The sequence below is a fragment of the Peromyscus eremicus genome, unplaced genomic scaffold (genome assembly GCF_949786415.1).
Source record: "Peromyscus eremicus unplaced genomic scaffold, PerEre_H2_v1 PerEre#2#chr22_unloc_1, whole genome shotgun sequence".
Taxonomy (NCBI): Eukaryota; Metazoa; Chordata; class Mammalia; order Rodentia; family Cricetidae; genus Peromyscus; species Peromyscus eremicus.
Genome location: NW_026734286.1, coordinates 7,727,410 through 7,752,498, shown reverse-complemented (window position 1 = coordinate 7,752,498; position 25,089 = coordinate 7,727,410). Strand labels below are relative to the sequence as shown.

Here is a 25,089-nt window from a genome sequence, read left to right as displayed (position 1 = left end):
TATAGGTATCCTTTCCCTATCATTATTTAGGTCATGAATTGTTACGCACAGGCATATGTCCACAAAAGATTACTCTGCATACAGATCAGCTACACACGCTTCATGATTTCCAAACCTTTCTGGGAGATATTCAATAACTTCGGTCCACTTTAAAGATTCCAACAGGTCAACTTCGTCCTTTGTACAAAGTCTTAAAGGGCAACCCTGACCCTTTATCTCCCCATGAATTAACAACTGAAGGGCGTACAGCCCTACAATGTGTGCAAGAGGCCCTGGAGCAGGCTCACGTGCAATATATAGATCTTTCTTTTTCCTTATTGTATTTGATATTTTGTTTTTCTCATTCACCTACTGGAGTGTTTTGGCAAACAGGTCCTATTCTATGGGTACATTCCCCAGCTTCTCCAGCGAAAACCATTACTTCTTATCCTCAGGCTGTTGCTCAGATTATATTTAAGGGAATCAAGATCAGTGTTCAAAATTTTGGTAAGGAGCCAGATATTGTGGTGACCCCATACACCCAGTCTCAAATAGCATGGTTGCAAGCTAATGATAATGATTGGGCCATATTGACATGCTCCATGCAGGGTCAGTTTGATACTCACTACCCCTCCAATGATGTGTGTCAATTTTTTAAATTGCATCCTGTTATATTTCCCAAGATAGTACAGATGAATCCTATTCCTCAGGCCCATGTGGTATTTACTGATGGCACTTCATGTGGTTTTGCTGTGGTAGTTTCTGGTAAGAGAATGAAAGTCCAGGGCACTTCTGCCCAGATGGTAGAGGTACAGGCACTGTTGCTTGCTTTGCAGATAGCCAATATATGGCACATGCAGTTATGCCTTTGGAGACAGCAGCCTACATACCATCCATTTCTCCCATTCATGAATATTTATTGCAAGTGCAAGAACTTATATGGTCCCGCTCACATAACCTTTATGTGGGCCATATTAGAGCTCATACTCAATTGCCTGGACCTCTAAGTGAAGGTAATCAGAGGGCTGACACCATTACTCACTCGTATGGCTGTCATATTAGTTTGTTCTGCCTTTGAAAAGGCTACTTAGTTGCATCAACATTATCATCTTAATGCTGGATCTCTTCGTCATCATACGGCCATAACCCAGGAACAAGCCATCCAGACAATTAAATCATGTCCTATTTGTGCTGAATTTTTAACCTGTTCCTCATTTGGAAGTTAATCCCCGAGGACTTTTACCTAATCATGTGTGGCAAATGGACATCACACACGTGCCTTTCTTTGGAAAATTACAATATGTCCATGTGTCTATGGATACATATTCCTCTCTAATTTTTGCTTCTGCCCATTCAGGGGGAAAGGTTAAAGATGTAAAGAATCATTGTCTTCATGCCTTTGCTTATATGGAAGTGCCAAAACGCATAAAGACTGATAATAGTCCCACCTACAGCAGTACGAGATTTCAAAATTCTGCCAAGACTTCTCTATTGTTAATAAGACTGGTATTCCTTATAATCCTCAAGGACAGGCTATAGTAGAATGCTGCTATCATACCTTAAAAACATATTTTGCTAAAGTAAAAAAGGGGGAGCTAGGGGTTCATCTCTCCTCTCCACATTCTATTCTTTCCCTTGTTTTATATATTTTAAATTGTTTTTTGGTGGATTCTGCTGGAGTATCTGCTGCAGATAAACACTGGAGGGCTCCTGTTGCAAATCATCCTCTGGTGCGATGGAAGGATATTTCTACTGGCACTTGGAGGGGACCCGATCTAGTGTTGGTGTGGGCCTGGGTATCTGTTTGTGTCTGTCCACAGGACAATGAGGTTCCTCTTTGGGTTCCTGAGTGCTGTGTGCCCTGTGGCTGCTGCTGAATCCCAACATGGCAGAGACTTATTGGGCCTTCATGAAGAACTCTCCCCTTCTGATGCCAATGGGGATTGAGAGCCCAATACGGCTAGCCTTGGCAAGCATTAATGTAAGCCTAGGAACTGTAGCCATGTGGTTGGATTCTCCAGAAGGTAATGTATAGTAACTGCTCTTTCAAGTATGTTTGAGAATGTGTCACCCAGACACCTTGGAGATTAAGGATAACCCTGAAGGTCACTGACCTCCATTTGTTAACAGTAGCATGCCAGCTAAGCCTTTTCACATTTTGCAACCCTCTTCAAGCTGGTGTAGTACCTACTTTTCAGGAATGGCTCTGTGCAACATCTATTGGCCTCCCGAAATTCATCTAGCCTCCTTTGAAGATACCTTTAAAATTTGTGAGCCTGAATGTAGCCATTATTGAAACCATTAGTTCTGCTCCTTGTGTGCTGTCTGTTTTTTCTTTATGGTTCTTAGTTGTTCTTTTGCAGAGCTGCCAGCTTAAGTTGTGCTGGGATCAAGAAATATGGGCCTTGGTGGTTCGTGTTCCTGGAGTTGTGTGCATGCCAGTGGATGCTCACATGCTCCAGAAGAGAACTTGACATTGCTGCTGCTTTGTTGCTGTTATAGCAGTGGTGGCCACTGCTGCTACTGTTTCTGGGATTGCTATTTCATAATTAGCAGCAAAAGTAGCTACCACAGTTAATTACTCTTTCATTCTATTGGGCATGATAAATTTAATTCAGTAGTTATATACATTTCGATTGGCTTTGAAAGTTATAAAATTTATAAAACTCAAGTTCCATTTGCTTTTGGGATACCATCCTATGAGGACTCCAATTTGCAGTAGGGCTTGAAGGAAGGAAATGGTTCAATTGCCTTTAGCCTGCTGGCTATGGTAGGTTAGGACTTCTGTTGGTCTTTTCTGTGTCAAACGCACAGATTGCAAGTCCAGTGCCACTTTGAGATCTTTGGCAGCAGTTAACTCTAGAGCTCACGTAGTTGAGCCTGTATGATAATGAATATTTAGAGAAAGGTAGTACTTGGGGGGCGCTCACCAACCTAAGACAGAGCACTTGCGTGGCCTGGGCAGGTGTCTCCATGACGGGTAAGGTGACCTGCTGACATCCCATGCAACCTAAGTCAGAAGCTCATTTTTTAGTAAAAAGGGGGGACCTGTAGGGCCCTGGCCCCTGTTTGAATAAGCTGTTACCTGCTTGCCGACCTTGACCAGATGTCCTCCCTATGCTAATTCCCTGCCGGTTTCTACCCTCCTGAGTGCTTCAGGGAAGTTCCTTGTTTGTGTATCCTGCATATTGGGTGTTAACAGCTTAGATGCAAGATTGTAAACATCAGTAGCGAACTTCTGCCCTCTGGGGTTCTCCCATTGTGCTGTAAGCCTGTATTTAAGGTTTCCTCCCTCTTTCAATAAACGGCATTTGGCATTCTGCTGAGGCGAATGACCTGCTGTCTTTTGTCTCTGTTCTTTGATCCACAGCCCCTCGCTCGGATATGGTGAACGGGTGGTGGTAGTGCGGGCATTATCGCTACAGTGTCAAGCTGCCCTGTACCTCTAAAGGGAAGGGACCTTCTAGCTAAGGTAGAAGCATCCATTTCCTTCGCTCCCCACATTCGCCTCACCCCAGACACGCCAGCAGCTCCTCTCCTTCTCCTAACCACTCACTCTACTGACTCTATCAGTTCTTTTCCCTCTCAGGTAAATCCAAAAGTCTGGGATACCCAGAACCCCTCTAACACTAGGCACCATCAGTCTATCACTATCTAGCTACAGGACCCTACCAGATATATCACCCAAGCTCAGTACCCTCTCTCACTCTAGAACCTCATTTCTGACCTTCTCAGGAAAAAGCTGCTCCACCCAACCTCTTCACCTTTTAACACTCCCATACTTGCAGTTAAAAAGTCTAATGGAACCTACTGCCTGGTTCAAGACCTCTGGCTCATTAACTCTGCAGTGGTCCACCTTCATCCTGTAGTGCCTAACCTTTATACTCTCCTGTCCACTCTCCCCTCAGGAACCTCTCACTTCTCAGTTCTAGATCTCAAAGATGCCTTCTTTTCTATTTCTCTCAGTCCTCAGTCTCTAAATATCTGTACTTTCACGTGGACTGACCCTGACACTCACCTGTCCACACAGCTGACCTGGATTGTTCTGCCACAGGGATTCAGGGACAGTCCACAACTATTTGGCCAGGTTCTGGCCTCTAACCTGTTTTCTCTGTCTCTCCCTGCCTCTAAACTAATACAGTATGTAGATGACATTTTACTCTGTAGCCCATCCTTACAGGTTAGCCAAACTAACACCTCTGCTCTCCTAAATTTCTTATCCAGCCGAGGTTACAGGGTATCTCCTTCTAAACTTCAGCTGTCCACTCCCCAGGTTGCCTATTTGGGTCTAACTATTACTCCAACCCACAAAGCTATTACTGTAGACAGAAAGCATCTAATCCAGTCTCTTACAGTCCCTTCTACTAAACAGGAGATTCTGTCTTTCCTAGGAATAGCTGGCTTTCTACAGTCTTGGGTTCCATCTTTTTCTCTCCTTGCTCACCCCTTATACAAGGCAGCTCAGGGCTTGCCACATGAGCCCCTCCTCCATCCTGTCACTAAACCTTTCCAAAAGCTCCAACAGGCTCTTCTCCAGGCCCCAGTGCTTCATCTTCCAGACTTAACCCGTCCCTTCTCCCTCTATGTAGCAGAGAAAGAGGGATTTGCCCTGGGAACTTTAGGGCATCAGCTGGGACCCTCCTTTGCACCTGTAGCATAGCTGTCAAAGAAGTTAGACCTTACCAGTCAGGGCTGGGTCCCTTGCATCCGTGCCTTAGCAGCTGCAGAGCTCCTTATTCGGGAATCAAAGAAGCTAAGCTTTGAGTCACCCATTACTGTCTTCTCTCACCATAATCTGTCCCATGTCTTAACTTATAAAGGCTTACAAACTTTATCTCCTTCCTGGGTTCTTTCTCTCCAGGTGGCATTACTAGAGGATGCCACACTTACTATCTAGACCTGTCCACCTCTTAATATTTCAGACCTCCTCTCTCAACCTAATGCTGACAACTCTCCTTCTCATTCCTGCACTGAAACCTTAGAGGAACTGTTACTCTTCACCCATACAGGAGGGCACATTACCTCAGGCTACTTATACCTGGTACACAGATGGCAGCTCCTTTTTCTATGAAGGGACCCATAAAGCGGGTTATGCCATAGTGTCAGATACTGAGATAATAGAGGCACAGGCATTACCCACACACACCCCTAACCAACAGGCTGAGCTGATAGCTCTCACCCGTGCCTTCCAATTGGCACAGGGACAATCTCTAAATATTTACACAAACTCCAAATATGCTTTTCATATCCTCCTGTCTCATGCTGCTATTTGGAGGGAACATGGCCTTCTCACAGCAAAAGGGGGGTCCATATCTAACTGAGGCCAAATAATGGCCATGCTGGAGGCTTCCCACCTCCCCAAGGCTATAGGAATTGTCCACTGCTGGTCTCATCAGACCGATAGCTCTATCATCTCTAAGGGAAACAACCAGGCTGACTAGGTAGCCAGAACAGTGGCCCTCCAGGGCCAAGTCTCACCTCACCCACCACAGGGAATCCAGTTATAGCTTACACCCTCACAGGGAACTCCTTACACTAGACAAATTCTTTCCTATCTACACCAGCTCTTTCATTCTAATAATCTTGCTCTGTCTCAATATGTAAAAGTCCACCTGCAGCCCACCTCTGAGGACTTACAGTTCTTAAGAACTATTACTGCCTCTTATGAGATCTGCCAAAAAACAGATCCCAATACCAAGTACAGGAGTCAGCCTTTTCCCACCCACCAGGCTAAAGGTTCCCTTCCAGGGACTAACTGGCAGCTTGATTTTACCCATATGCCCACCATCAGGAAAGTTAAATATCTCCTTATGATGGTGGACTCATTTTCAAATTGGGTGGAGGCATACCTGGTTTCTAATAAGTGGGCTCAGACAGTTGCAGACCTCCTTCTTGGATAAATTATTTGGTTTGGGTTTCTTGCTTCTCTTCAGTCTAACAATGGCCCAGAATTCACCTCTCATATTTCTCAGACACTTGCTAAGGCTCTTAACATCCCTTGGCATTTTCTTATCCCATACCATCCTCAATCCTCAGGAAAGGTGGAGTGTACCAACCGGTCTTTAAAAACTATTCTTACTAAGATGTCAAGGAACTTCACCTTGACTGGATAAGATTATTGCCTCTAGCTCTTCTCAGGCTCAGGGCTCTTCCTAAAAGCCTCTTTCAATTTCTCCATTTGAACTAATGTATGGAAGGCCAGTTCTAACAACAGGTCTTCTATCCAACCCTCCAACTGTTCCAGATAGCCTGTTAACTCCCCTGCTATGTGACCTAAGGTCTATCTTATGGAGCTTTGCAGACCATTCCTTACCGCAGCCATGTGACAATCCTTGCCCACCTCCAATCCACATTGGGGTTCAGGTTCTTCTTTCCCTTCCAGGCCATCACCCTTCACCCCTTGCCCTAAGTGGCAAGGACCCTTCAAGGTAATTCTTGTGACTCCTACAGCTGCTAAACTCAAGGGCTTTCACCACTGGGTCCACCTATCTCATCTAAAACTTTTTATCTCACCTCCATTCCAGAAAAATCTCTCTTCACATACAGTAAAACAAACAGGGCCTTGTTCTCTCAAGCTCCAGAGGACATCAGGATCCACTGCCTTGTCACCAATTCCAGAGGAATAAGGTATCACCCCTTCCTTTCCCAACTAGGGCCACATAGAGCTGGAGGCAGAAGGACCATCAAAAATATCCAGGTGGTAAGGAAAAAATGTAATGTAACAGTCTACCATTGTTAAATACTCAGCAACTGATCATCTGTGTTTCCTGAATGCTAAACTAATGAAGGAAACAGGTGCCTTAAATGAACTACCTCTAATAAAGCTTGCCTCAAGTAAAAAATTAAGCAGAGTACTAAAACACCATAATAATCACTAATTCTCTCACAGCCACTTCTTAACATGTCTCCATCTGGACAGGACGGATCTACCTCAGATAAATGTCAACTCCAAAAAATAAAATAATATTGATTCTTTTCTCTCTAAGCTTTTTCTATGTCACCAGTATCTTGTCAGACAAAAGGTTCCCAGCCACACCATAAAGGATGGACAGCGGCAGAACAAGGGATGGCAGAACTTCATCCCAGGACTCCCACCATCATCTCAGGACTTCAGAACCTACCCTCCCCATTTCCCAAGAGCCAACCGACATTCACCATTCAGCCAGAAGCAGTCTTCAAGAGAAACAACGCCCTATACCCACTCATCCGCCATTAAAAAAAAAAAAAGTCTGGGATGATATGGATTCACAACACACCCCCATGGTTGGGCATGGTCATGCATGCCCATCGGGACCTAGTCACTTCCACCTAGTCATTTCTGGGTCAAAACATCTCGTGTGACCAGGACCCCATGGTTTTGTGTGGTTGTGTAAAGCACACAGCGTAACCATGTGACCTATGCGCATGTGTGGAATAGCCATATTGGCCTATGTGCACAGGCGCTGCCCAGCTTTTATAAGCCGGCGCCATGATTCTCAGACCCACTTTACTCACATGTCTTTCCACAGGCCTGTGCACATCTGTCTCTCTCCCTCATCCTAATAAAATTCTTGTTAGTGGATTCTGTCATGTTTTGTGACATTTCCTCACAGGGTAAGAGCGCCACAAATAACCCAACAGAACCCACCCTCATGGTCACATGTACTTTGTAAAGGAGTCCCTATGTAATCACACCTTAAGCTTTATGTACCTGAAATTAGACTGTTGCCTGGAAACCTTTTCCTAAATTGTACTATGTTTTAAATATGCTGACAATGATCCAGTTGGTAATAGTCTCCCAACATCTATTCCAGGTTGACAAAGTCAGTCACTCTAGGTTTTCCTTCTCATCCTGAAGGAACCCCACAACTGGTGCCCAATGTGGGGCACATGACCATTGGAAAAGGTAAGAAGAGTTTACCATGAATAGAAATAAGGGGTCCTTTCCCTGGTAAGAAGTCGTGACCTTTAAGTGAGAGAGTAGGACTAAATATGGGTTCTTCTCAGTTTTCTGAGACAAAGCATTTTGTGCAATTATTGAAATATTTGTTAGGGTCCAGAGGAACAAAATATTCAGAGCTACAAGTCTACAAACTTTAGAATGCATAGGAACTAAAGCAATAAGAGCCCATCAAAAGGGGGGATAATAAAGCTGGGTGGTGGTGGTGGTGCACACCTTTAATCCCAGCACTTAGGAGGCAGAGCCAGGTGGATCTCCATGTGTAGATGTAACTGTCTTATTAAATAAGAAACACAGAGCCAATGCAAAGATGAAAGCCCAAGAGGTCAGAGCGATAGCTAAGAGCTAAAAACCTTACCCTTCACTTCCACTGCTATCTTCCTCAGCAAGAGACCTACTTCCTGTCTGTTTGTCTTTTTTATAGACTTTCTATTCTGCCTTCTCATTGGTTGTAAACCCAACCACATGGCTTCCTCATCACTGCCTGTCTGTACAGACCTCCAGGTCTTCTATGGTTGGTATTGAGATTAAAGGCGTGTGTCTCCATGCTGGCTGTATCCTTGAACATGCAGAGATCTGCCTAGCTCTGCCTCCCAAGAGCTGGGATTAAAGGCATGCACCTCCACCGCCCAGTTTCTGCTATGGCTTGCTATTAGCTCTGACCCCCAGGCAACTTTATTTATTAACATACAAATAAAATCACATTTCAGTACAATTAAAATATCACCATATCGGTGAGTATGAGGCCAACCTGGTCTACAGAGTGAGATCCAGGACAGGCACCAAAACTACACAGAGAAACCCTGTCTTGAAAAACCAAAAGAAAAAATGATAGAAAAGGTGGGGGTGGGGGGTAATAAAGTGGCATGGACTGCATGGCCACTGCTGCTGCTGCTTGATGGAGTTCCAGCATTTTGATTGTGGATCACAATTCTCCAGCACCTTTTGACTTTTATTTTTAATAATTCTCACTGTGTGTTATGGGAGTTCCCTTATGCCTTTTTCTTTGGGAAATTTTGTGTGGGATTGAGTGGAGGAAGAAGATGTATACAATGGGAGCCACTTTAAACAAAATAATTCTTTGGATAAATCCCAGCCACTGTGCAACCATATACCATGAAACTCTAACTACTCCCACACAAGTTAACACCAAGCTGCTAGAAAATTTACAAAAGATTTGTTTCATATATAGGGTATATTTATGAATTTATGATAATCAATATTTGTAAAGTCCTAAGGTCTACTCAGGTTCACAGTAATATTTCTCTAGCTTCCTCTTTGCTCACTTTAAGCATTAGCTATTTGGATAAACTAAGCAATATTCTATAATGGAGTGTCTGGTCCCTCAAGAAAGTTCTTTTCCCATGATCATTCATTTAAACAATAGCCCCCATTTCCACAAGGGCTTTGAGAAGCTTCCTGCTTGCTAAAAAAGGCAATCATTCTCCTTATCTCTGGAAAGAAGAGCTTATGGCCCCTCCATTAACATATGACTGCGATGCCTATTAACTTGTCAATGCTGGCTCCCTCAATCTCTGCTCACAAGCCCCACCCCTGTGCACAAGCCCCCTTTCTCACACTCCCATTTACTCCTTTGTGCAGTGGTAGAGTATAAAATGTGTACCCTTCTATTATAAATCAGCAGCCATCTGATTCACCTCTTTTGGAACAGAACTCTGCTGAAACTGGACTCTGGCGATAAAGTTCTTGTCAAATAGTTTTTTCTTAATAAAAAGAGAGAATTTTCTGCTGGCAGAATGGACTCCAGAGCCTTTAGGCTTCGAGGCCAGTCATGCATGTTTGGGACTTGCCCTCACATAGGATCTGACTGGAACTCAGAGCTCTCAGGCTGTAAGCTGCCTGTCACCCCTTTCTGCCCAGGGCTACCAGAGCATGGAGGGCCCCACTGCTGCAGCATGAGCTTAGTGAGGAACCTGCCTGACTCCATTTGAATGAGAGTTGAATTGCTTTCTGTTTCTTGGAACCTAACCTTCCCCAACCCATGACCTTGATTTGTTTTTAAGAATACTGTATGAAAAGCTCCCACCCCCTGATGAACCTCTCCACTGATGCAGCAATCCAAATCAGACTGAATCAAACCAAATTAAGGAAAAAGCCCAGATTTAATGGGCGAAATGTTCCAGGATGATTTTCTGCCCCCCCCCCCCAGAGAGGAGATGGGGAAGAGAGACTGAAAAACCACATGTCTGTTTTGGGGGGGGGGTCAGGTTAAGTATCCTGTGGGAGTGGTCTTGAGCATCTCTGGGGGAGGAGCTGTGTTTGGAGGGCTTTCTGAGATGAGGTAAGGTTTGTGAAGACAGAGATGAAAGAGGGGTGTTGAGGTGGAGTTTCCACAAAAACATTCCAGACTGTTTGGGTATATGGATGGTGGGAGCTGAGGTGGAGCTTCCATCAGAACACCCTGACTTTCCCAGACTCTCCCTGAGCCCTCGATAATCACATGGTGGGTGACCACATGATTTTTTTTAAAGTTTTGTTTTTTTTTAATTTCCCTATTGCCCCGTTATCTCCCTTCTGTAAAACTACTCAAAGGGGGCCTGAGAGGTGGATTCATGACTGCTCTCTTTAACTCAACTTAGCAGACAGTCACTGGCCAGCTCTTGGGTACACCCCAATAAAAATTAAGCTTGCTTCAAATTTGGCTTTAAATTGAGGTAGTGGTCTTATTCTCAATTAGTGGAATTAATAGTAGCTCAAATGGTCCAGAACTTAGAATTTTTTTTGTGTGTTCACTGAATATTTGTTTAAATGTTTGCTGTTGTTTTGCCCTCATAGTGGGAATAACTCAATATTAAAGGTCCCTTAATGGGAAATGATTTTTATTTTCCCCTAATAAGAATAACTCACAAGAAATGGAAAAGTAAACCTAATGCACTCCTTCACCTCATTCCCTTGCTTTCAAAACAATAACAAATAAATAAATAGATAAATAGATAGATAAATAAATAAATAAATCCAACTTTATTGAAGCATGACAATAAAACCACTGGTACCTCCATCTCCAGAAAACACTAGCAGGAGAAACCTATACAGGAGAAAAGCCAGGAGCAGCTATGACTATCATTGGTAAAGGGTGGTACCTGTGACATTTCTTAGTCCTAATGAATCCTCTGTTTATTATTGTATTTTCTTTTCAAGCTTTAGAAGCAACAGCAAATCTCCAAAATATTTTAGATTAGAATGGATTTTTGTACAAAGGTAAATTCCTAATGATACAAAGTTATATTCGCCGGGCGGTGGTGGCGCACGCCTTTAATCCCAGCACTCGGGAGGCAGAGCCAGGCGGATCTCTGTGAGTTCGAGGCCAGCCTGGACTACCAAGTGAGTCCCAGGAAAGGCGCAAAGCTACACAGAGAAACCCTGTCTCGAAAAACCAAACAAAAACAAAAAAAAAAAACAAAAAAAACAAAGTTATATTCAAGCTAACAAAAATTAACTTAGAGCTGTATGTCTACAACTGTAAAATCCTAATCTTTTAAAAGCTACTAGCTTATTATAAATTGTTAAAGATAATTAAGACATGTAAATTAATGGCCAATCATGATATATGTAAGTAAATTGGTTGCAACTCTGTGGGTTTGGTCCTGGGTTTCAGTACCAACATTGTAAGTAAATTTGTTGCAACAATTCTGGGGACAGCTCTTGATGGCTGAAGCTGCAAGGACACAGTTCAGCCCTGGAGGGCGAGGTATCCTGGACACCTCCAGCTACTCAGAACAACAGCTCTGCCCTGAAGGTGTCCCAGACACCTGGAGCTGTTTAGCACAGCTTTGATGGCTAGAACTGCAAAGAAGCAGCCCAACCCAAGGAGGGAAATTTTTCTGACTTCTTGGGAAAGTCAGGCATGGAACTGCTTCAGCAGGGAAGGGTATCCTGACTGTTCGGGAACGTCAGGGTATACCTGGTGTGATGGGGGATGGTCTCCCTGCAGGATATAGCAATCCTGCTCCTATCCTGGAGGGTTGCTACAGCTGAGCTCTGCTCAGCCCCCACTTAAGGGGGCTTCCTAGCAGAGCTTTGCTTCTCCAGCAAATGATGTTGCTTCTTTTGCTTCACTCTGCACTGTCCACTGAGGGACCTCTCAGCAAAGATGTTCTGTTCAGCTCCTCCTTGATCTGCTCTTTTAGCTCTCCTTTGTTTTGTCCACTGAGACGTCTCAGCAAGGATCTTTTCTATGCCAGTGAATGAAGATCTTCATACCCAAAACTCTTGAGAAAGAGATTTATTTGGGAAGGAGGAGTACAGGAGAGCAGCTGCCTCTACCAGGGTGGAGAGAACAGCCTTTTTTCTAACTGACCAGGCAGGGCAGTTTTCACAGGAAGTCTTAGGGGTGGAGTCAACCAAGGGTTGACTTGGGGACGGGGTTCTACTGTCCTGCTCTGTGATTGGTTGGTTTCACAAGTCAGTTGGCCAGGGGCAGAGATGGCTCTGATCTGACTGAGCCAAACTGTGTTTCTCTCAGCCCTGATCTGAGCCATCTTTTCCTAGTTCTGGGCTCCAGGGTCAGAGTGGGTTTCTTTAGCTAGCCCCTTTTCTCTACAATATAAATGATCAAATTCTCTAATATGCTCAAAATTAAGTTTGCAGTCATCCTGAATACAACTATGATTCATTTTTAAAAGACAAGTTTTGCCTTTCTATATATGCTGTCAAAATTAAGCCTAAAGCAATTAACTAAAAACACAAAAAGGTTACCTAAAATCAAGTATACTTAATAGTTGACTGCTTAATCAAATTATGCATCTATCCAATAATTCATGGGATCATTACCAAAATAACAAATGTCATCTAAATAAATACTTAAGAAAAAGAAATTTTATCATGTCTTTTGTTAATAAAACATAGTTTTAAAATTTATATTTTTTAAAACATAACCAAAAATTAATAATAACAACATAAACAGGCTTAGGATGGATTTCAAAAATAGGACTAAATAGGAATCAAGAAAGTTCTTCTGGCTAATATGAGGGTCAAAAAATGAAAGCATAATTCTGTGTGTCTTAAATCTCCTGGTATGTCAAAAGGAGTTAAGCCAAAAATAAAATCAATAAAATTGGATCATTTTAAAGTTTTTCATCAAAAATTAATTTTCTTGACTCTACCAGTGGACTCTGATTTTTACACAAGTCCCTATGCATTTGCAACTTCACAACAAAAGTCAGGGCTTTATGAGGACATTCATTCCCTTATCTCATTCTCCTTGCTGACCTGCATTCCTGTGTTCCCAGCACTGAGTGACACAGGCAGTTTTAGGTGTTCGAAGCAATTCTCAATAACTTAGTATAAAGCATGTCCAGTCTATTGGGCTGGGTTGTTTGGTGTCAACTTGATACAGGCTGAAATCATCTGAGAAGAGGAAATCTCAATAGAGAAAAAATGCTTGAATATGACCAGGTTGTAAGCAGGATTGGAAGACATTTCCATTATTAGTGAATGATGAGGGAAGACTCAGTCCATTCAAGTGGAGCCATCTCAGGGTCAGTGGTCTGGGTTCTGTATGAAAGTAGGCTTTGTAGACCATGGGGAGCAGTACAGTAAGAAGTATCCCTCTATGGCCTCTGCATCAGCTCCTTTCTGTAGGTTCCTGCCCTATTTGAGCTCATGTTCTGATTCTTTTGATGAGGAACAGTGATATGGAAGTATAAGCCAAATAAAGCATTTCCTCCCCAACTTGCTTTTGGTTACAAGTTTCATTGCAGCAAAAGAAACCATACTTCCAGCTCCCTGCAGTGGTTATAGAGCTGCACAAAGGACCACTAGTGCCCCCCTCAACCAGAGATCCCAGACTATAGCATGTCAGGTCAAAATTGCCCTCCAACATTCTGACAGGAAGCTCTACTTGGCTAGTGAGAACTAAGTGACAGGAGCAGCTTCCTTAGAGACAAGAGTGCTGTGAAGGGACACAGCACTTCCACCCCAGCCACAGGACTCTCCCAGACCTGCAGGGATCAGCATTGTGCTAGATCTTGTACCTGGCCTCCAAAAGTTAGCCCTGCAGTTTTCCTGCACTCAGTAGATGCTTCAGCTTCTTCCTCCTGATAACATTGTCTCTAGCATGCACAGACCATTACTGTGTATGCGGAGTTATCCATCTGCCTCATGGTGGAAAGGGCACCTGGTCCATCCATCACTTGGACAATTGACTCTTTTGCATGGGACATCTTTTCTTCAGATGTTTCACTTGTCTAGTGGTCTCTGGTTTCCCTAGTTGGATGCTTTTCTTCTCCTGGAAAGATAAAAGCAAAGCCGTGCCCCAAATCTAACTCTGGGGGATTCCCTTTTCAACAGCTTATATCGTTCCTAGGGCAAAATGGTTTCAGGCAAAAAAAAAAAAAAAAAAAGTATTATCTTTCAATTGAAAATATTTTTGAAATTAATATACCTTATTAGTATGTGTGGATAAATATACCTATCTATATTCTCATCTCTCTTTTTATATGAATTCAAAGTTTAAGTGTATTTATTTTTAGATCACAAAAGATGTTCAGTTGCCAGATTTTTTGTTCGGCTACTAGCTCACAAAAACTGATAGAGACTTCTTAGGCTCCTAACTAACTCTTATAGCTTACCTTAACCCATATTTATTCATCTGTGTGTTGCTACCACACCACTTCTGGCTTTTACCTCTCCTCCTGCATGTCTTGCTCCCTCTTTGACAGGCTGGTGATCCCACCTTTCTTTTTCCTAGAGACCTCTCTGTCCCAGACATCCTGCCTAACTTCTTCCTTTCTATCTAAGGGCCATTCAGCTCTTTATTAAACCAGTCATGGTGACACATCTTCACAGTAAAGGAATATTCTGCAACAACATTCACTTTGAATTTCAGCCTGCATTTTGCAAGCAGCTTCTACATTTAAATCACTGTAATTCTTATGTGCCTGCCTTTGCCTCCCAAGTGTTAGGATTAAAGTTGTAAATCACCACCTCACTATGGATTTCTTATAATAGTTATTCTCATAGGGCTGTACTGGCTTAATTTGGTCCTACATTTTCCTTATATTTTAATGTTAAGGGTAAATGTTCAAATTTTTTCAAATGTGTAATCTATCATTTTTGATTATTTATTCTGAATTTGTTACCTGGAAAATTTTAATTTTCTAGTCTTAATTAAACATTATGCCAATTTGTCCCTATTTCATTACTTTCAGATGTTTTATCTGTCTTGCCTGCATGGGATACATAAAATTTCATGTCTTTGCTAAGTTTTGCTGGGTGTTGCCATTTCCATTCTGCCTCCCATGACCTGATCTCTTTGCCATTTATCTGACCAGTTAGTGGTTTTCCATTTTTATTACCATATACTGCACATGCACCATGAATTGGAGAAGATAAATGTTCCTTTTGTCTTCCTCAGCTGTTAGTCTTATATCCAATTGTGGTTCACTGATTTTGTGGTGCATTCCTCAGACTTGGCCATTCCATCCCAAGACTAGAGGCTGCCATTTTTCCATTAGTTTGGAATCCCTCAATGATTGATGAACCATCAGTAAACCATGACTTAGCCAAGTGATGTGACCATTCTGTTGGTCCCTGCAGTTCAATAGTTGCTTCTCTTGGAGGAGGGGTGAGCACTTTAGGCAATGGAAATATTTCTTCACTGCGGGAAGACACAGACCCCTTGGTGCTCCATATCCCAGTCACTAAGGAATTCTGATATATACCGGTTCCAATGCAATGCCTTTCCATCCATGCTAAGGACTCTGTCTTTGAAGAGATCCAATCCATCATTGTAAGGGGTGCCCAGATCACCATAGGAAAGTTGGCCTTCACTATCAGGTTCTCCATGCCTCATAAAATGTCCAGATTTGTTTCTCAAAGAAAAGATATTTACTCTACTTATACGGAAAGTATTTGCAATAGAATCCAAAAGGTAAATATAGGCTTTATGAAGAGTCCCTAGATGCCAATTCACCAATAAATATGATATCTATCATTAGGGCATCATCTGGTTCAATAAAGGTCAGAGTTGCATGCACAGAGAAGAGCTTAATGGCTGCTGCAAAAGCTGCTGTTCCTCCTGTCCCCACTGGAAATTAGCTACCTTTCCAGTAATTCTACAGAGGGTTTATTACAATATTCTGTAAATATGGTATCTGATTTCTCTAGTGTACAAACATACCAATTAGGAGCGGTAGCTGTGTTTTGTCCCTGGGTAATGGGATTAAAGGTGTGAACCACCACCACATATAGAATTTAGAAAGTTATGGAAGTCTGTCTCAGCAGGGATGAAAAGTATGGCTACAATCACTCTGTTCCAAGTCACTCCAATTCTTACAGATTTAGAAAACAAGTTTGAACTGTAGTAACCACTTGAGTTTACTTTTAAAAATTTAAATCTCTTAACTGTGATTTTAACAGCAAACAATAAAAATATCCTTTTTATTTAAGAAGAAAACTCAAAAGCTGGTGTCCAAAATGTTGTAGGCCACATGACAATCTACAGTCTAACACTGGAATGTGGAATTAAGACTTGTGGTATAAGAAAACCAACGTTTCATTCCATGCTAGCAAGGCAAGTGTGCCTTTGGTAAATTCTTAGAAAATTTTTACTATCTTTTTTTCTTGCCAGATCAATTGAAAGACATTTGTTTGTGTTTATAGGTTAGTTTGGATTGAATGACCAAGCTGTCTGATGAACGATCACCTCTCCTTGATAAGCAGGTCCCTCCTGTTCAAATGTAATCTTTTATCAATCTCAATGATATCCACTGCTTTTCTTCTCCTGTGAAAACAGAGGCAAAAATCTCTTCCCCAATGGAACACATATCCTAGTTTCCATTCTGAGGTTAACACATTTAAAATATACAAACTGATTTAATTCAGGAGTTTTTTGTACTATACAATGTCTCTCTGCAGTTATTATTCATTCTCATTAGCATTTAAAATTTAAATTAATAAAGCATTGTGTAATCTAACTCTGGGGGTCTTGATGCTGACAGGGAATGACTGTATTAAATTTGATATTGGGGCCGGGCGGTGGTGGCGCACGCCTTTAGTCCCAGCACTCGGGAGGCAGAGCCAGGCGGATCTCTGTGAGTTCGAGGCCAGCCTGGGCTACCGAGTGAGTTCCAGGACAGGCGCAAAGCTACAGAGAAACCCTGTCTCGAAAAACCAAAAAAAAAAAAAAAAAAAAAAAAAATTTGATATTGGGGCCTCAGGCAGGGCCACTCAGGGCATTTCCCAGTGACAAAGGGTTACCTTGTCTGTCCCTTGATAATCTACATTCATCAGTTCAATCCCAGCCTTGGCCACACCTTCTGCATACTCCAGAAGGCTGAGACCTTATTTTTGAACTATCTCCAGAAAAAACCATGGGCTTTTCTATGCAGGGGCTATACCCCTGAGCCACATTCCTGGGATTATTTAAATATTGCATTGTACTCGTGTTTATTGCCATAACTTAATTTTGGGTCCAGAAGCTCAACCTATATTGAGCCCATCTGCCCCATTCCTCCCATCACCCCATGTTCCCCACTAGTTATGTTTCCCTTTCACAGCAAGCTTACACTCCCTGGTGGATACTTGTGAGGTAGGTGGCATATCAGAAGTTGTAACATGTGAGGTGTTGCAGAGTAATGGGAATCACAGGAAGAGTGTACAGAGTCATGGTGTGATGGGGTTGGCTGAGCACCATTGGTACTGTCCAGGCTGGTTTCTCAGTGTATGGTGAGTCCAGGTCAGCATCCTACAGGCTATGGAAGGTAGTCCCTGAGCTTCAGCTTGCAGAGGTGAATGATGGAGACTGAATGGCTGCGCTGTCCTCAACAGCTGAGGGCTTACATCAGCTGCATCTATAGCAAGACACAACCACACACCTCTGCACCTAAACCAAACTACACCTTCTGTGGTCATAGATGGCTGAAGCAGGGACATGTCCCTGAGCCACCATGCCGACACTGGATCCAGCAAGCTATCCCTCTCTGTACAGTACCTGCTCTATGTCCCATCACTTGACCGTGTTCCACAGAGCCAGTAGTAACTAGATTCTCTGCAAGACTGTCATTTGGCATCTCAGTGCCTCCTCCTCCTCAGAGGTAGCCAGGATAACCTGCTACACCTTCAAACCCTCCTTTGACATAAAGACTTCTTTGGCAAGTACTGTAATCTGGAGGGGGCAGGGGATTCATGACCAGCCATCCTGAGCCAGGGAGAAACCAGGAGGACCTCTTCACTTGGTACAGGTCTTAGATTCAGGACAGGAGCTGACCCAACACAGAATTTGTATTTGTATACCACAGGTGCTGAAAATGTTCCTCAGAAATTAAAATGTTTGGAAAGAAAAAAAATTCAAAGATAGAATTATTTTGTGACCCTTGAAAGGATTTCAGATCATATTTTGATGTTCATCAAATCTTGACATCCAGGTTGGACTCTTGAGGAGGGAAATATTCAGCTTCTAGGGATTCAAACTTGATCTCGGGTAAAATAAACTGCAAAGGGGGACAAGTGTATAGGGCCAGAATGACAAACAGGAAAATTAAAGCAGTGTGTGGATAATATAATGATGAATTTATGGGGATGTGATTTGTTGCAGCAATGAAAAACACAGATTATGTTTTAATGACTCAAGGCCCTGTCTACTCACAGCACAGAGAAACAAGACACTGTCTGGCCTATAGGTCAGCAAATATTTTGTCTATTTGGCCATTCACAGAAAGCCACCATGCCTGCCCTGTCCTTAGGTCTCTGTTGGTACATCTTGGAGAACACCAGAGTCTGGAGTTGCCTTGCCATGCTCGATAACCCATAAAGTCAACTTGGATAATATCAATTTATGGGATGCCCAACTGTGACCTGTGAGCTCCATACATGCACATTCACACAGAGTACACACACAAAATGATACAACTGGGGGCCAGTGAGATGATTCTGGTGGTAAAGACACATGCTACCAAGCCTGGTTTGTTTGTTTTTTTTTTGTTTTTTTAACCTGAGTTCCATCCCTGGGACCCACATGGTTGAAGGAGAAAGTGGATTCAGGTAAGTTTGTCCTCTCACCTCCACACATGCATGCCATCACCCCTACATTAACAAATACATGCAATCTTAAAAAGTTTATAAGGGTATACATGGGAATCCTGGCTTATGATCCATTTACTGCCTTGTGACTTTCTAAGTGGCTTCACCTCCCTGTGCCTGTTATTTAGAGAGATGTAAATGCACTACACTTGTTACCATGGATACAATAACCAGATGGAGCATCAACATCCAGAATTTTTCTGGCCAAGATGGTCTTTCTTGTCTGTGCCTCAGATTCCCATGTGAGAAGTGGAAGGTCTTTGCAAAATCTTGCCTTCTAAGAGGTTCTTTGGTTTTGTGTAATCTCAGCTTAGTGTGCCTCCACAGTAAACAGGGAAGCCTCTTTTTTGTCATTCTCCTTGTCCTGTTCCAGGGACTCCTGGGCACAGCTCTGGCCCTGGTGTGCTCACTTACCCTCTATATGAGGCCACTGAAACTGCAGTTTAGCCATGAACAGAGGGGCCTTGGTACTATATATCTCTTCATAAACAATGCCTCATACTGAATTTGTTACCCTAGCCCATGTAAGACTCTCAGGACATTTAGACTCCAAAGCAGATTAGATCCTGGGCCTTGTTCCATCCTTCCATGCTGAACTGATGGCATTCTACCTCAACGAAGGTTCTGGACTCCAACCTGACCCCAGGAACATTATGATCTTCTCATGCACCTCCGGCTATTAGCTGTATGTCCCCAGACACATAGTTAAGACTCTCTGTGCTCTGGCTTCCTCAATCACTAGTCAAGCCCAGTTCCCCAGGTACTAAGGCCAAGGGGCAGGATTCAAGGGCTACAGTGTGAGTTCTAGACCAGTCTAGGCAACTGAGACAGACTCTGTCGCAAAACACACACAATTTTTCTTTTAACAAGAGTTTTTGTCTGCACTTTTTGTTTACTTTTGGGACAGGGTCTCAGTGTGGACCTGTGTATGAACAACCTGGATACATCAATGTTTTCATATCAGATGGCTTTCTTTGGATAGAATGTTGGCTCAGCATATACAAGCTCTGCATAAACAGGGCATGGTCGTGAAACTTGTCATCCCAGGAATTGGAGGTGGAAGCAGAAAGGTCATGAGTTCAAGGTCAGCCTGAATTTCATGAGCCTGTTTAAAAAAAAAAAAACACAAAAAAAATGATTAAAAAAAAAATCATGGCTCAATGGTCCTCATGGCATGGCTCAGCAGGTAAAGGTGCTTAAAGCCAAGACAGATGATTTGGTCTTCAGGACCCAAATGGTAAGAAGGGAGGAAGGGTCCTACAGGCTGTCATCTGATTTCAAGCTCTGCTATGCATGTGTACTCACAAACACAAGAATAATAAGTTAAATCTTTAAAAAAAATACAAAGGGATGAGAGATGGTTTAGCAGCTTAGTACCTGGCATGGACTGCACCATGACTACTGCTGATTGACAAAGTTCTAGCTTTTCGACATTGTAGATCTTAATTCTCCAGCATCTTTTTATTTACAGTGTTAATAATTCTCACTACATGTTTTGAAGTTTCCTTATGCTTTTTCCTGTGGGAAATAATTTGTGGGTTCAGTGGAGGATGAGGATGTATACAATGGCAGTCTCTTTAAACAAAATTCTTGGAAAAAAATCTCCAACACCGTGGAATTACATAGTGTGATAATTATGCCTAATCCCACACAAGAATCCCCATTGTGTCTCCTGATTACACCAAGAATAAAGAACTTAAAGATGTACTAACTGGATACACCTGGTCCCAAGGATAAAGGAAACAATGGGCTCACATCCACAAAGGCATTTTGATACTTGCTGAATTTATCGCTTTTTGCCTCAGGGAAATTGCTGTGATGAGGTTGATGGCTGCTTTCATCAAAGAATCTTTAAGTCTGTTTTCAATTTTGCTTGAGTTTAATGTTCAGTTATAGAGTATAAAGGGTATAGTCCTTTTTCAATAAAGCAACAGCTATCCTCATTTACTCTCAGATCACAGCAGTCTCCTTCCTTTGCTGATAACTCAATCGCTTTGGGATCTGAACACCTATAAAGCTGAACTCCAGCAAGTACCTCTTGTAGAAAACACAGTTCAGTTTCCAGCACCCACATGGCCACTCACATCTGAAACTACCACATTGATTACATCCTTATGGTACTGTCCAGAATTAATTCTTTCATGATTATGATGATGATTCTTCATTGCAAAGGCTTTGCCACACTGCCTACATTCATAGGGTTTCTGTCCAGCATGAATTCTTTCATGACTATGAAGACTACCCTTCTGTGTAAAGGCTTTGCCACATTGATTACATTCATAGGGTTTCTCTCCACTATGAACTCTTTCATGAATATGAAGACTACTCTTTTGTGTAAAGGTTTTACCACATTGAATACATTCATAAGGTTTCTCTCCAGTATGAATTCTTTCATGACTGAGAAGATACTTCTTCTGTGCAAAGGCTTTACCACATTCATTACATTCATAAGGTTTCTCACCATTGTGACTTCTTTCATGACTTTCAAGATGACTCTTCCGTGTAAAGGCTTTACCACATTGTTTACATTCATAGGGTTTCTCTCCAGCATGAATTCTTTCATGACTGAGAAGATTCTTCCTCAGTGCAAAGGCTTTACCACATTGATTACATTCATAGGGTTTCTCTCCACTATGACTTCTTTTATGACTGTGAAGAGTACTTTTCCCTGTAAAAGCTTTACCACATTCATTACATTCATAGGGTTTCTCTCCATTATGACTTCTTTCATGATTGAGAAGATTCCTCTTCTGTGCAAAGGCTTTACCACATTCATTGCATTCATAGGGTTTCTCTCCATTGTGACTTCTTTCATGAGTGAGAAGATGACTCTTCTGTGCAAAGGCTTTACCACATTCATTACATTCATAGGGTTTCTCTCCGGTATGAATTCTTTCATGACTGAGAAGATGACACTTCCTTGCAAAGGCTTTACCACATTCATTACATTCATAGGGTTTCTCTCCAGTATGAATTCTTTCATGACCAAGAAGATGACTCTTCTCTGCAAAAGCTTTCCCACATTCATTACATTCATAGGGTCTCTCTCCTGTATGAATTCTTTCATGAATGAATAGCTTATATTTCTCTGCAAAGGCTTTACCACATTCATTACATTTATAGGGTTTCTCTCCAGTATGAATTCTTTCATGACTGAGAAGATTATTCTTCCGTGCAAAGGCTTTATCACATTGATTACATTCATAGGGTTTCTCTCCACTATGACTTCTTTCATGACTATGAAGACTACTTTTCTGTGCAAAGGCTTTACCACACTGATTACATCCATAGGGTTTCTCTCCAGTGTGACATCTTAGATGTGTGAGAAGATGACTGTTACGTGTAAAGGTTTTGCCACATAGGATTTCTCTCCACTGTGAAATCTTTCATGACTGTGAAGACTTCTCTTCTGTGCAAAGGCTTTACCACATTCATTACATTCATAGGGTTTCTCTAAAGTATGACTTCTTAGATGAATGAGAAGATAACTGTTATATGCAAAGGCTTTGCCACATTGCTTACATTCATAGGGTTTCTCTACAGTATTATTTCTATTATGTATCTGAAGATAAGTGGGGCATGCAAATGCTTTATCACATTGATGATATTCATACCTTTTCTGTCTAGTTTGTATTCTATGTACTTGATGAAGATTGTGACATGCAAAGACTTTATAACTCTGATTAGACTCATAGGGTTTTCCTTCTAAATGAGTTCTTTGGTGTCCTTTTAATGAGGAATCATATGTAAAGGCTTTATGATGTTGATTACATTCATAAAGAGCCTCTTCATTATCAGGTGTTTGATGTGTTTGATGATGCTTGTAATGGCTAAAGCCTTTAGTAGATGACTCACATTTATTATATTTTCTTCCCACATGAACTTTTTCACATCTTTGAAGAGAACTTGAAGAACTAAGAGTTTGACCACACTGATTGCATTCATAACATTTTCTTATACTGTGAGGCACACTACACGTGCACAGTGAACCAATTGAAAGAGATGGATTTCCATATTCCTGGTACTCATAAGGTTTTTCTCCAATATGAGTTTGCTGATAAATTCCCACTGAAGTTGGAAAACCAATTAATTGTAAACTTGTATCACAGTCATCAAGTCTTCTCATAGTGGGAACTACCACATATCTTCCAGTTGCTCTGAGAGAGACAGAACTACAATGCTTCTTTCCATGTCCCTTATGCTCACATGGATTGTATCCAGAGTGACAGATGACACACCTGGTAAAGGAAGATAACAAATAAAGGGTTTTCACATTGCATTCCCATAGTTGAACGTGTGTCATACAGATGTGGAATAGGGCTTCATGTTTCTACACCAAGACAACCTCCTGGTCTCTCATAAAAATGCTCCTCTTACTAAACTATGCTAAATAAATCACTCATTTCACATATATGGAGAACACGAGCTTTAGTATGGAAGCTTTGCTTATAAAAGGTCTTGGACATTCTCTAATCCTCTCATCAATGTGTATACCTTATGTGATAAATGGAAGGCATGACAGTAAGTGGATGGACAGTCCTACACGATGCCTCACACATGGCTGTGATTGAAACTATGACATCTATCATGGCATTGTTTCCTTGTCTTGTCCTTAATGGAATGCTTTGCAAACAGTGATCAGCTACCTCACATTGGAGAACATGGTGTTCTGTAAATTTAATAATTATCACAAAGCTATGCTTTTTACACAGTTGCATTTCATTAAAAGTTCAGAGTACATTAACATTTCTTTAAACATACATATATATCAGCTTGCACATGAAAATTACCTTCCATTTCTTCTAGAGCTCTGACAATGTTCTTCAATATTACAGTCTTCCCATTTGTACCCTAAAATACAGTAGCAGAAAATATACATGGTATATTACTGGAAATTAGGCACACTTGAAATTACTATCTTTCATGAAGCTTAGTACAATGCCTACTTTATTCACCAGAGAAGAGCACCAATCTCCAAGAAAAGCTTGTCCCCTTAAGTTAACAAGTGACAGAAAGCTCATATTCTTACCTATACAAGTGAGGTTCCAGTAGGTTTCCAGCATCACATCTTTGTAGAGACTCTTCTGGGAAGGATCCAGCAAAGCCCACTCTTCATGAGTGAAGTTCACATGCACATCCTCATAGGTCACTGCATCCTAAAATGTCCCATATATGTTCATAATTGAAATCATGAAACTGACTGAATTCCAAATATACACTTCATTGAGAACATATTTATACAATTCTGTGTTCAAAACATTCTATGACATAGGTCAGTAAATATCAAATGCAGTCACCAACTCATTTTAAAAGGAAACAGAAAAAGAGGATGACACCTTCTATTCCTGTGCAGAAGGTACATAGTGAGACCCTGTCTCTAACAAAAAAATGGAAAGCATTCAGGGCTCACTCAAAATTCCTTCATAGAGTTAAATATTCACTCCAGTTCTGCACCTGTCTATCATAAACTGGAATGACCCCTATTGAACTGTAAGGCTAATAATTCCCAGGAAGGAAAGCATTTTTAAGAAGTTACTGACTGACAGATCAATGAATTCTCAAGAACATTAGTAAAGTAAATGCTGATCCTAAAACAGTAAAACAAACAACAATAACAAAAGGGAGGGAGTATGTGAATTTGGGTCAACAGACAAGATCATCTGTTGTGTCTGGTGGTAGTGCATGCTTTTAATCATAGAACTTAGGAGACAGAGGCAGGTAGGTGGATCTCTGTGAGTTTAAGGCCAGCCTGGTCTACAAAGCGAGTTCCAGGACAGCTAGGACTGTTACACAGAGAAACCCTGTCTCTAAAAATCAAATAAAAAAATCACTTGTTGCTTTTCAAGAGGTTCTAGATCAGTTCCCAACACTGACTGGAGGTTAGCAACTATTACCAATTCCAGGTCAAGAGAATCCAATGCTCTCTTCTGGCTTCAGTAAGGGCCAGGAAGACAAGTGGTACACACACACACACACACACACACACACACACAGAGTCAAAATTTTCAGACATTTAAAAACAATATAAACAAAAAATGTAAAAACACAAAGGTAGTGACAATATTACACACCTGCAATCAAGTAATTCAGGAGATCACTATTAATATAATGAATGTACGCATTCTTGTTTT

At 41.7% G+C, this 25,089-nt stretch overlaps 1 protein-coding gene and 1 long non-coding RNA gene across 2 annotated transcripts in view; both read right to left on the bottom strand.

Moving 5' to 3' along the window:
- The window catches only part of LOC131900713 (uncharacterized), an 82,302-nt gene that overhangs the window by 48,274 nt on the left and 8,939 nt on the right, over positions 1–25,089 (bottom strand). The gene's annotated exons all lie outside the window — the stretch shown is intronic.
- Positions 20,413–24,115, bottom strand: LOC131900712 (zinc finger protein 260-like). The gene is given in 4 exon segments (XM_059252029.1): positions 20,413–22,319; positions 22,322–23,196; positions 23,749–23,809; positions 23,988–24,115. Coding segments are annotated over 4 exon segments (2,277 nt in total). The 5' UTR covers positions 24,022–24,115; the 3' UTR covers positions 20,413–21,012.